The sequence below is a fragment of the Salmo salar genome, chromosome 01 (assembly GCF_965601325.2).
Source record: "Salmo salar chromosome 01, fSalSal1, whole genome shotgun sequence".
Lineage (NCBI taxonomy): Eukaryota > Metazoa > Chordata > Actinopteri > Salmoniformes > Salmonidae > Salmo > Salmo salar.
The window spans coordinates 43,335,549-43,347,401 of NC_138291.1; the positions used below are offsets into that span (position 1 = coordinate 43,335,549).

Below are 11,853 nucleotides of genomic sequence, written 5' to 3' on the forward strand. Positions count from 1 at the left end.
CTGTATGTTATCTGGCTGTGCTCCATGCCTTAGGCTGTAGGCTTGTTCATTTAGCAGACTAGATATGCTTATAAGTCCCGTGCCATTATTTTATATTTGTACCGATGTATGCTGAGAGTCGGGGAGCAAGTTCAGGGAGTGAATACATTTAATTAATAAACTAAACAAGAAACACGAACAGTCCACCGACATGAAACAGGAACAATGACGACTGGGGAAGAAACCAAAGGGAGTGACATATAAAGGGCAGGTAATCAAGGAGGTGATGGAGTCCAGGTGAGTGTCATTATGCGCATTACGCTGGTGACAGGTGTGCGCCCTAACGAGGAGCCTGGTGACCTAGAGGCCTGAGAGGGAGCACATGTGACAATATTATATGATTTTATAGTAACAAGAATATAATTGAACTTAGCTGAATAAAATAGAAAGGATGTTTTCCCCATTCCCGGAGCAAGAGTGCGCATATGAAGTGGCTATGTTGAGGATAAAAGTTATAATTTGAAACAGGTCCTATAAATGACGTACCAAAGAAATCTTAAATCAGTATATTTTTGTATGTTTTTATGCCATGTGTAATATGCGGTAGGCTATGTATTGTATAACAGCACAATCATTATTTAAATGTTTTACTTTTTAGTTTTTTATGGGATCATATATACAGTATGCATATGAGTGTTCTGAATGAATCATCACCTTGGAAAGCTGTGTCCATTTCCTTGTGTTGGGCTTTAATACATCATCCACAACGACCATGTTTTCCACTCAGTTTCCACCTGTTGTTGAACTTCATTCTTCAAAGTGATCAATCACAGTGAGATGAGTTTTAAAAGCACCTACTGTTTTGATGATAAGTGTTTGTGATTTTCCATTGTATTTGCATTGATGTCAGAGTGGTTAGAGGGACAACAGAGACCTGAGTACCAGACCATTAGTGACCTGATGATCGTTAGCGAGTTGGGTACTACCAACACATGTCCTGAGCGCATAAGAGGAGATTACCGTGACTCAACGGTCACCGCATCAGCCCTACCCCCTCACACACACCTCTGACCCCGTCTCACCGGTTTGATGTCTCGGTGCAAGAAGCCAACAGAGTGGATGCTCTCTATAGCTTCTAGTATCTGTCGTCCCAGTCTCAGGGTGGTGCTGATTGTAAACGTGCCCCGCGTCATACTCCTCCGCAGGTCGGCCAGGTTACGACCCTGAAGCTCCATCACCACGTAGTTGAAGCGATCATTGCGGCCGCACCCAACAAAGCGACACACGTGGTCTTTACCTGGGGGAAAATAGAATACAATTCAAATTGAATAGAAGAGATTTGATAAAATGATCAAGCATAATCTAATCTAACCATTATCTAATCTCAATCTGATACAGCACGTGTATATTTCTACTGGCCATCCAATGTGCTCCCCACCCCCCATCCAGCCCACAACTCGCCTCTGACAGCTTGCCCGTGGCCCATGCTGATTTATGGTGTGTGTGTGTGTGTGCGTGCACGTCTCAGGGGAGTCTGCTGAACAACTCGACTCCGGCCACACCCTTCAGCACAGGGAGAGACCCCACTCTTACTCTCCCGTACACTCAATCTTTCACTACATTCTCGACTACATCTTCCCTCTCTCTCTCTCGTCCTTTTCCTCCTCCCATTCACTGGCATCATTATATTTGACGGTGTACGAACGCTCGAGAAGTGTGAGAAGGCCTACCATACATGTTTGTTCTCCCATAAAATCATCTACAAAGGCTTCCTTTAAGCCTTTCAGTCAATGTGTGTTGAGAAAAAGAGGCTGGAGGAGACATGTTGGGGGATGGGAGAACGAGAAGATTCGAGCACGTTTCAAGTTACATCCTCTTTCCCTCAGGACGCTATAGAACCATAATCCCCTAGCACACGACCATTACACACACACACACACACACACACACACACACTCACACACACACACACTAGACACACAACCATTAGAAAGCAAACATGATCTTTCTCAGACCATTGATTTTCGGGAACGAGAGAAAAAAAACTGACAGAGCGGGGAAAAGGGCAGGGAGAAGGAAGAGAGGGAAAACAAGAAAATAAAAAAAGAGAGCAGAGAGAGAGAGAAACAGAAAGACAGACAGAGGGGAAGAAGGCCAAGGGAGAAGAGAGAGAAAGGAAGAAAGAAAAATAAAACAAAAAGCCCCCCAAAGGAACTCCTCTCCTAATTGGTCTGTTGAACCGCTGCTATGAAGGAGGATTTTATCAGGAGTTTGATTTGAAGCCAGGCTAGGGTCATTTATATTTATAACCTTATTTAACTAGGCAAGTCAGTTAAGAACAAATTCTTATTGACAATGACGGCCTACACCGGCCAAACCCGGACGACGCTGGGTCATTTGTGCGCCGCCCTGTGGGACTCCCAATCACGGCCGTTGTGAGACAGCCTGGATTCGAACCAGGGTGTCTGTAGTGACGCCTCAAGCACTGAGATGCAGTGCCTTAGACCGCTGCCCCACTCCGGAGCCCCCTATACACACCAGTAGTGATGCCCTTTCACACTCTGTGTCCTGTATCCCCGCTGCCAACACTTCCTTGTTTTCTCTCTCTCCATCTCCACATATTACCCTTCAGTGTCAGTATCACCTTGCCTTATAAAATAGAGCATGTACCTTTAAGAAAATATATATTCAATTTATTGAGATTACATTAGATTGAATGTCTACTTTGAAATTACTACTGGTCAGGTTAGGGGAGGTTGAGTTTAGTGCCGAGGTGGTTGAGTTTTGGGCAGGGAGTATGTGGTTGAGGTTAGGACAGGGGGCTTGTGGTTGAGGTTAGGACAGGGGGCTTGTGGTTGAGTTTAGGGCAGGGGGTTGTGGTTGAGTTTATGGCAGGGGGGTTGTGGTTGAGTTTTGGGCAGGGGGTTGTGGTTGAGTTTAGGGCAGATGGCTTGTGGTTGAGTTTAGGGCAGATGGCTTGTGGTTGAGTTTAGGGCAGGGGGTTGTGGTTGAGTTTAGGGCAGGGGGTTGTGGTTGAGTTTAGGGCAGGGGGTTGTGGTTGAGTTTAGTGTAGGGTGGACAGGGGGCAGAAGCCAGAGGGCAGGTTAAGTGCAGGTAATTGCTGTCTTACCCTGGAGTTTCTTGAGGACGGCCACCTCCATCTTGAGGACCTGTTTGGGCTGCAGTGCTGACTCCACCTTCAGAGCAACACTGACCCTGGTCAGCAGGTCCAACGCCTCGTAGATCTCCCCGAAGCCACCACCACCAATCTTCTTTGCCTACACACACATCCCAAGGCAAAACATCATGTCATGATGTGGAAAACATAGGCTTCATTATTTTATTTTTCAAATCTTCCCATCACCCTTCCTCTTCCAAACTTCCCCCTTCCCATTACCACAGACATATTTACATGTTTCTCCCTCTCTTATCAGTATCCACACACACATTTCCCCACCCCCTACACACACACAATTGTGTGTGACAGAAGCAGCTCATCTCAAATGGATTAGCAGTTACGTAACATCAGTTCCTCAGTCAGTACTATACACAGGAAGTGGAGCCATGGCGCTGTACTTTGTTACTGCCTAGTATTCCTCCGAGGCCCAGTCCCAGCTACACTAACCTCCCAGGCCCAGTCCAAGCTACACTAACCTCCCAGGCCCAGTCCCAGCTACACTAACCTCCCAGGCCCAGTCCCAGCTACACTAACCTCCCAGGCCCAGTCCCAGCTACACTAACCTCCCAGGCCCAGTCCCAGCTACACTAACCTCCCAGGCCCAGTCCTAGCTACACTAACCTCACATGGCACCCTGTCCCTGTTGGCTCTGTGATGGCCGGGAGACACGGGCACACACACACACTCGTGCAAGTACACACTAGAGGTCGACCGATTATGATTTTTCAACGCCGATACCGATACCGATTATTGGAGGGCCAAAAAAAGCCAGTGCCGATTAATCTGCCGATTATTTTTTGGGGGGGGTAATAATGACAATTACAACAATACTGAATGAACACATATTTTAACTTAATATAATACATCAATAAAATCAATTTAGCCTCAAATAAATAATGAAACGTTCAATTTGGTTTAAATAATGCAAAACAAAGTGTTGGAGAAGAAAGTAAAAGTGCAATATGTGCCATGTAAGAAAACGAATGTTTAAGTGCCTTGCTCAGAACATGGGAACATATGAAAGCTGGTGGTTCCTTTTAACATGAGTCTTCAATATTCCCAGGTAAGAAGTTTTAGGTTGTAGTTATTATAGGAATTATAGGACTATTTCTCTCTATACGATTTGTATTTCATATACCTTTGACTATTGGATGTTCTTATAGGCACTTTAGTATTGCCAGTGTAACAGTATAGCTTCCGTCCCTCTCCTCGCTCCTACCTGGGCTTGAACCAGGAACACATCGACAACAGCCACCCTCGAAGCAGCGTTACCCATGCAGAGGAAGGGAAACAACTACTCCAAGTCTCAGAGCGAGTGACGTTTGAAACGCTATTAGCACGCACCCGGCTAACTAGCTAGCCATTTCACATTGGTTACACCAGCCTAATCTTGGGAGTTGATAGGCTTGAAGGGGTGGGTATAATTTGTGGAACGTTCCAACAGGAATCGGTTCCAAAAAACGTAAAGTAAAAGGTTGCCAACCAACAACGCATACAAAGTAGCAACGCATACAAACCTAGCTAACTAGCTGCCGAATAGGCATCAACTCACCACGTAGCTTATTCTTAATGTTTGTCCATAGGCAAACAGACATGTGAGGAGAGACCTTTTTCGGAATAAACGTGATGAGTGAAAAACGCAATGACATAGACCACTCCCTACCCGGTATCTTATTCTGCCGCTGTACAACTTTGTATGCGTTGTTTTTTGGAAACCTTGTTATTTACAAAGTTTTTGGAATAGATTCCTGTTGGAACGTTCCACAAATTATACCCACCCAGGTTGAAATCATAAACAGCGCAATGCTTGAAGCACAGCGAAGTGCTGTTTGAATGAATGCTTACGAGCCTGCTGCTGTCTACCACCGCTCAGTCAGACTGCTCTATCAAATCATAGACTTAATTATAATATAATAAACACACAGAAATACGAGCCTTAGGTCATTAATATGGTCGAATCCGGAAACTATCATCTCGAAAACAAAAGTTTTTTTTCTTTCAGTGACATACGGAACCGTTCCGTATTTTATCTAACGGGTGGCTAAGTCTAAATATTCCTGTTAGGCATTGATGTTTATGGTTAGGTACATTGGTGCAACGACAGTACTTTTTTCGCAAATGTGCTTGTTAAATCAACACCCGTTTGTCGAAGTAGGCTGTGATTCAATGAGAAATTAACAGGCACCGCATTGATCATATGCAACGCAGGACACGTTAGATAAACTAGTAATATCATCAACCATGTGTAGTTAACTAGTGATTATGTTAAGATTGATCGTTTTTTATAAGTCTAATGCTAGCTAGCAACTTACCTTTGCTTCTTGCTGCCCTCGCGTTACAGGTAGTCAGCCTGTTAATCCTTGTGGAGTGCAATGTAAGGCAGGTGGTTAGAGCGTTGGACTGGTAACCGAAGGTTGCAAAAACGAATCCCCCCTGAACAAGGCAGTTAACCCCCGTTTCTAGGCCGTCATTGTAAATAAGAATGTGTTCTTAATCTGACTTGCCTAGTTAAATAAAGGTGTATAAAAAAATAAAATTTAAAAATTTAAAAACATTGGCAAATCGGTGGCCAAAAATACCGATTACCGATTGTTATGAAAACTTGAAATCGGCCCTAATTAATCGGTCATTCCGATTAATCGGTCAACCTCTAGTACACACACACACACACACACACACACACACACACACACACACACACACACACACACACACACACACACACAACACACACACACACACACACACACACACACTCCCGCAAGCACACACGTGCAAGCACCCACACCGTCGCTCAGGCGCACACACGCTCAGGCGCACACACACACACACACACACCACACCCTGGTGGAGCGGAGAGGACAGGGGGATAGGGCCAAGGCCTAGTGCTGAGAAAAGCACACTGAGTGCCTACAAATAGCTACTCTGCTGCTATATTAAGTTCCACTCCACTTCATGACAGAAAGCTGCATGTGCACTGCACACAAAGGGAGTTGACCCCAAACTGTCCAGGACAGTAGGTGAGATGGAGAAGATAGGGACATAGGGGAGAATTTAAGCAACGTTTGGAGGACAAAGATAGCCTTGTTGTGATGAATTGGTGCTTGCAGAGGGGGTGAAAACATGACATAACTTAACGGTGAGACACACAGACATAAGCTTACGCGCACACTTACCACTTTCCATCGTTCCTTGACCAGGACAAGCACAGTTAGGATGTCAGCTTGCTCTGTTGCTGTAGCACTCATTCCGCCGGTGGTGGACTCACTGCTGCTTTCTTTATGCTTCCTCCCCTGCTGCGACTCTTGCTACCTACGACCAGCTTTATTAGATTGTGCCGGGCATCAGGACCCTGTGGAAACCTGGACAACAGGCCAGGAGAGAGGCAGAACACACAGAAGACCACCACCACAGTCAACGTACTGTAACGCTGCAACCCTTTTAGACATAGCTTTGATTGAGGCTTCCTCAAATTGATTTATAAAAGCCCTTGGTACATCAGCACATGTCATAAATTGCGTATACATATGTTGTTGATGTAAAGTGCTGTATGCAGGAGGAATGTCAACTAGCCTGTGTAGATGATAGCTGATGACAGCTGAGGTGGGGCCTATGGGTCTTATGACTGAAACCTGGATATTGAAAGTTGACTTCCCGGGTTGAGGAGTAGCCTGCTAAGCCTAGTTTGTGCTGCATGGCCTAAGTGCAGCTGCCACAACTGCTGCTCCCAGTTGTCTCATGCAAACTCTCTCTCAAGCCCACAGCACCACCACGCAGGTCCACACTCCAAGCAGAGCCAAACACATGCTGACAGCAGCACCTCTAGCTTCACTCTACAACATATCGATAGCCTGCATATAACACATCTTTAACCTGTCTTACAACATATCCATAACATAACCAAGTGACGAGCCATGTGTGTAATAACAAGTCAGGCCTACTTCAGTATTGACTTGACCAGTCACAGATGTGTAAAAGATGGGAGTCATTTGAATGCTTCCATGACTCTGCCGCTTTTCTGTCATAAAACAAACGCTGAGGTTCAATGCCTAAACAGCAACATCATTTGACTTCAATGGTATTGTCACTAGGAGGTTTTTTACAAATGATACTTTATTAAGAAACTCTTAAATGCGAGTGTGACGAAGCTGACTCGGTAGCTCTCGTCACGTAGGCGCATTATTTAACTCGCCTTATAAATTGTTTCCCCATATATCTAGTAATTAATGTATCCTGAATGTATATACTGTCGTTCTTTTCCTCTTTTGCCAATATCATGAGTATTTACAGTGCGCAAGGCTAATTATGTGTCGAGGAAACGTTTGGTGAAGCTGCATTGTGAAGCATTTCAGGTTCATATTTAAATGCGGTAGTTGACACTCTTTCAAACTTCCAAGTGCATGCGATGTTCAGAGATACATGAACACTCGCTGCACTGACGAAAAAGACGTGTGTTTATTTCCATACTGTCAAGTGTTTGAAGTTCGCGTCTCGGCGCTCTGTCTTATTGTCCGCCATGTCTGTGCGTAATGCGAGCGCACACGGGTGAGCGGCTGCACTATACGTTTTGCCGCCTGTTGGCCTGCAGAACTATTGCTACGAAAAGCATCTATATTCATTCAATTGAATGTATTCCTGCTTTGAGGATAAGCCGGGAATGTCTAAGAGCCTAAATATGTAAATGTGGGTATAATGAAGATGCTGTTACATGATGTAATTCCATATTTATGTAAAGAGCTCCATGATTAACGGTATGGACCAGAGGGAGGGGCCATAGGTATAAAGGTACCCGTTTCACCTGTGAGCTTCAGTTAAGCTCTAGCTCCAGTACTCATCGGTGTGGGGAGACTGTCCACAGCCTGGTATACCCCAACCTGCTATAGTTTGTTTGGAGGAGTAGGCCTGATTGAGGCTTAGGTTTCCCATTTATATTCGAAACCTGTATTTGCAGTCTGTTCATTTTGCAGATACCTTTGTAGATAATTCATTGGATTTCGTCATACACCTGGAACAACCTTTCATTGTTAATAAACTGGACACTATTTTGCTGCCTCCTGCTATTTACTGCCCTTAAGGCTGCTCTAACTTCTGGTCTCTACCACAGTGATGAGAACTTTTCTTCAGCATTCTGTGTGTGGAACAAGTAGGCTACTCCAGCATTATGCAACAAGGGCGCAGAGCATTCTTTGGTTACAGGACATGACATCAGTGTCAGTGTCTCCCCAGCACAGGAGCAATCCCAAGATGCAAAGGGGCAGGGGTGGGAAACGTCAAGTACAGCACAGGAACAGACGCCGTTACATCACAGTGAAATCAAGACCGTGGCATCTGACACACTGTTGTTGACAGGTTGTTGGAGTCAGTGGCCTTAGCTCAGCAGCATCGCTCTTTCTGCTCCACTCTCTCTCTCTCTCCTCTCTCTCTCCTCTCTCTCTCTCCTCTCTCTCTCTCTCTCTCTCTCTCTCTCTCTCCTCTCTCTCTCTCCTCTCTCTCTCTCTCCTCTCTCTCTCTCTCTCTCTCTCTCTCTCTCTCTCTCTCTCTCTCTCTCTCTCTCTCTCTCTCTCTCTCTCTCTCTCTCTCTCTCTCTCTCTCTCTCTCTCTCTCTCTCCTCTCTCTCTCCTCTCTCTCTCTCTCGCTCTCCCCTCTCGCTCTCTCCCTCCATCTCCTCTCCTTCAGACTGCAGTCATGAAGTCAAAGCACCACTCCATGGATGTCAGGAGATTTTTTTTAAGGACAAAGATAGTTCAAGTTCCAGATAAGACTAGCAGAGTAGCATGCATTTAGTGTGGTGTAGTAATAGTAGAGAAAAGATAAGTGTGTCTGGGAAAAGAGTGATGTTAAGAGATGGGCTGGATTCCTGTCTGAATATAGGCCTAAACAGTGCAGAAGCAGCAGCAGCAGCCCAACATGAAAACACACAGAGGGCCTAAAATGAACTCTGTCTGAAGGTCAAAATGAGAAACATCCATCTTCCGCTAAAATCCTGAGGCAGGAAAGTTACACACAGTCAGGGAACCCCAACTTCCCCTGTCTCTGTGTGAGAAGCCACCAATATTACACACTCTGCAGTAGCGTCAATTTCAAGGTCACAGAGGCTTTATTCCAAATCTCCTCCCTCCATGGAGTTCGATACATTTCTGTTAGAAAGTAGCATCCCCTCTTCAATCTCTCCATCTGGGCCAATAATCATTTATTACATTTGTAAAGCGCTTTTCATTTTACCGAATCATCTCAAAGTATTCATAAAGCACTATACAAAAAAAATATCTGTATTTATAAAGCATCTCAGAGTGCTGATCTAGGATCAGTTTTGACTTTCAGATCATAATGAATAAGATTACAGTATTTGGATAGGGAAAACCTGATCCTAGATCAGCACTCCTTCTTGAGATGGTTTATGAATACAGGGGCCAGAAAGCAGCCTGCTGCCTCAGAGCCAGTCCAGAACCATCCCACTCAGCCAGCAGGTGGCTGGTCCACATGGTTGTGGAATGAATCCAAAATAGACACCCTACTCCCTTTTAAGCGCACCCCTTTTGCAAAAGTAGTGCACTGTAGCCTATAGGGTATAGGCTGCCATTTGGGACATATTTGTGTGACTCACTGATCAACACAACACTGCTGTTCTGACACTTCTCAATGCAAATCATGAATCAGAATAACACATTGGTTGCACAGATTTGGTATTAGACCGGTCACCATAAATCTTTGACACCCATCTCAGTCTCGCCGTGAATCATGCTGCCTGACTCCATGGCGATTGAACTATTTAAAAGTGCTGCCCGCTGCACTGCTCTCCGGAGAACTGGAAGTCTACATGCCACAGTAATAGAGCAGTAATGATGAAATGAGAGATGGATATCTGTTGGATAGGCCTACTTCCATTGTTATGACTCTGAGCAGTCATACACCCACACAGACCCCCCCCCCCACACACACATACATTCTCCGCCCCAAACACACACGCCAAGTCAACACGATAAATAGGGCTCATTAAACTAGGGGAAACATCTCCCATGTTTGCTTTAATCTAATACATTAGAGGGTGTTACAGCAGCCTCAGCCTGGGCCAGTGGACCAGAGACACCTTCCAACCTATTCCTTATATAGCGCCCGGGTTTTGGTCAAAAGCAGTGGACTACGTAGGGAATAGGGTGCCATTTGCGACGCCCTCCTCTGGAGATGAAAGGAGTGAGTGTCTGATTCCCTAGCTGCTGCCGCTGCCATGGGCCTGGCTGTTCAGTCATCTCTCTGTTTAAAGCCCTGGAGCTTTGCCAGCGTGGGGATGGGATGGGTCGGCCCTGCTCCATCCCCGGCCAGGCCCGTTCCATCTCCACCCAAAGAATGATGCTACAGTACAGAGTGAGTGGGCATGATAGTAGTGAATGATGTTGTCTCTCTCAATATCAGAACCTTACTACAGTGCATGTAGCCTACTGTATTGATCAATGACTGAATAAAGCAGGTATTGATTGTTTGTAAGCCTCTGTATTGTAATGTTTGCCTGTACTGTTGATAAGATATTCTTCTCAACTAACTTGTTCTGGATCTTGAATCAGGTGGCATAATAATCATGTAATGGCTAACATCTTTCCACACCATGTCAAGCTATGAATTCAGTACTGTACTACTTGAGTGACAAAGCTGATATGAAAAATGTATTTCCATGTGGATTGTAGCTTGCTGTGCATCTCCTCTCCCCCTCCCCTCTCTCTCTCGTTCTCTCATACACAAACACACACACACACGTCAGCTTAACATAACCATGGCATGAATGGCATGTGGTCAATAAACAATAGAAATGCGCATGACTTACAGGCAGCTGTTACAATGCAATAACTATGTAACTGGCTAATTGGTGGTTGCAATGTGCCACCTCCGCGCCTGTTGTTGCATAGCGAAGCTGCGTAATTAGCTAGCCTAGTGGATTTACGAATGCGCGCACAGTGTACACACGGGCTATGCTAGAGTGCCTCTTTGCATTGATTTAGCTATGGGGAAAGCGTTGCGTTCTAGAATGGAATCGTACTGCATCTAGCTATGGAACGACCTTGGCAGCGATGCTATATTGCATCAGTCCTTTTAAAATGTAGCTAATGTGGCCTACTCTATCCCTGTATGTTGACATCAGCTAATGTTAGCTAGCTGTCAGTGTCATCCGATTGCATAGCAGCGGTGTCCATACCTTAGCCGCTCCAATCCTTGATCCGAAAGAAGCCGGGTGTGGTTACAAAAAATCCTTTACGTTTGTCTTGATGGAATGTTGAGACATCGAGTGGAATTCCATAGTGGGTGCGTTATCCATGTGGTGTTGATTCTGCAGCTGAAGTTCACACGCACACATGTGAATTTAGCAGCAGGGATAATGAGTTTTATCTAATCGTCCCCTTTCTCCTCTCTCACTGTCACCTCAGCATCTCTCTCTCTCTCTCTCTCTCTCTCTCTCTCTCTCTCGATCGCTACAGATTCGTGACGTGTTATCTACTCTTTTCTGATGATCTGCCTGCCTGCCCGCGCGTTCACGATCCTATCCCCCTCGCAACAGCTCGCTATGTGAACGAGCGTGGGCTTTAAAGCGCTAGTGCACGTGTATTATGAATCATGAGCGTGGCCGCGCCCAATATTCCCTAATAATACATTTGTACATTGCGTTTTTATTTGCCCGATAGGAGGTGCCCAGCCTTTAGTTACTATTA

General features: G+C 45.3%; 1 protein-coding gene across 2 annotated transcripts in view; it reads right to left on the reverse strand.

Annotated features, from left to right (window-relative positions):
* The window catches only part of LOC106602651 (tau-tubulin kinase 2), a 32,227-nt gene extending 20,518 nt beyond the window's left edge, over positions 1–11,709 (reverse strand). For both annotated transcript variants that reach the window (XM_045717933.2, XM_045717930.2), the window contains exons 1-4: positions 11,343–11,709; positions 6,334–6,519; positions 3,110–3,257; positions 1,062–1,276 (exon numbers count right to left, since the gene is read on the reverse strand). In XM_045717933.2, the coding sequence (XP_045573889.1) occupies positions 1,062–1,276; positions 3,110–3,257; positions 6,334–6,405 (435 nt within the window). In that variant the 5' untranslated portion in view covers positions 6,406–6,519; positions 11,343–11,709. The remainder of the gene's footprint in view (positions 1–1,061; positions 1,277–3,109; positions 3,258–6,333; positions 6,520–11,342) is intronic.
* Positions 11,710–11,853: the final 144 nt, after the last annotated feature.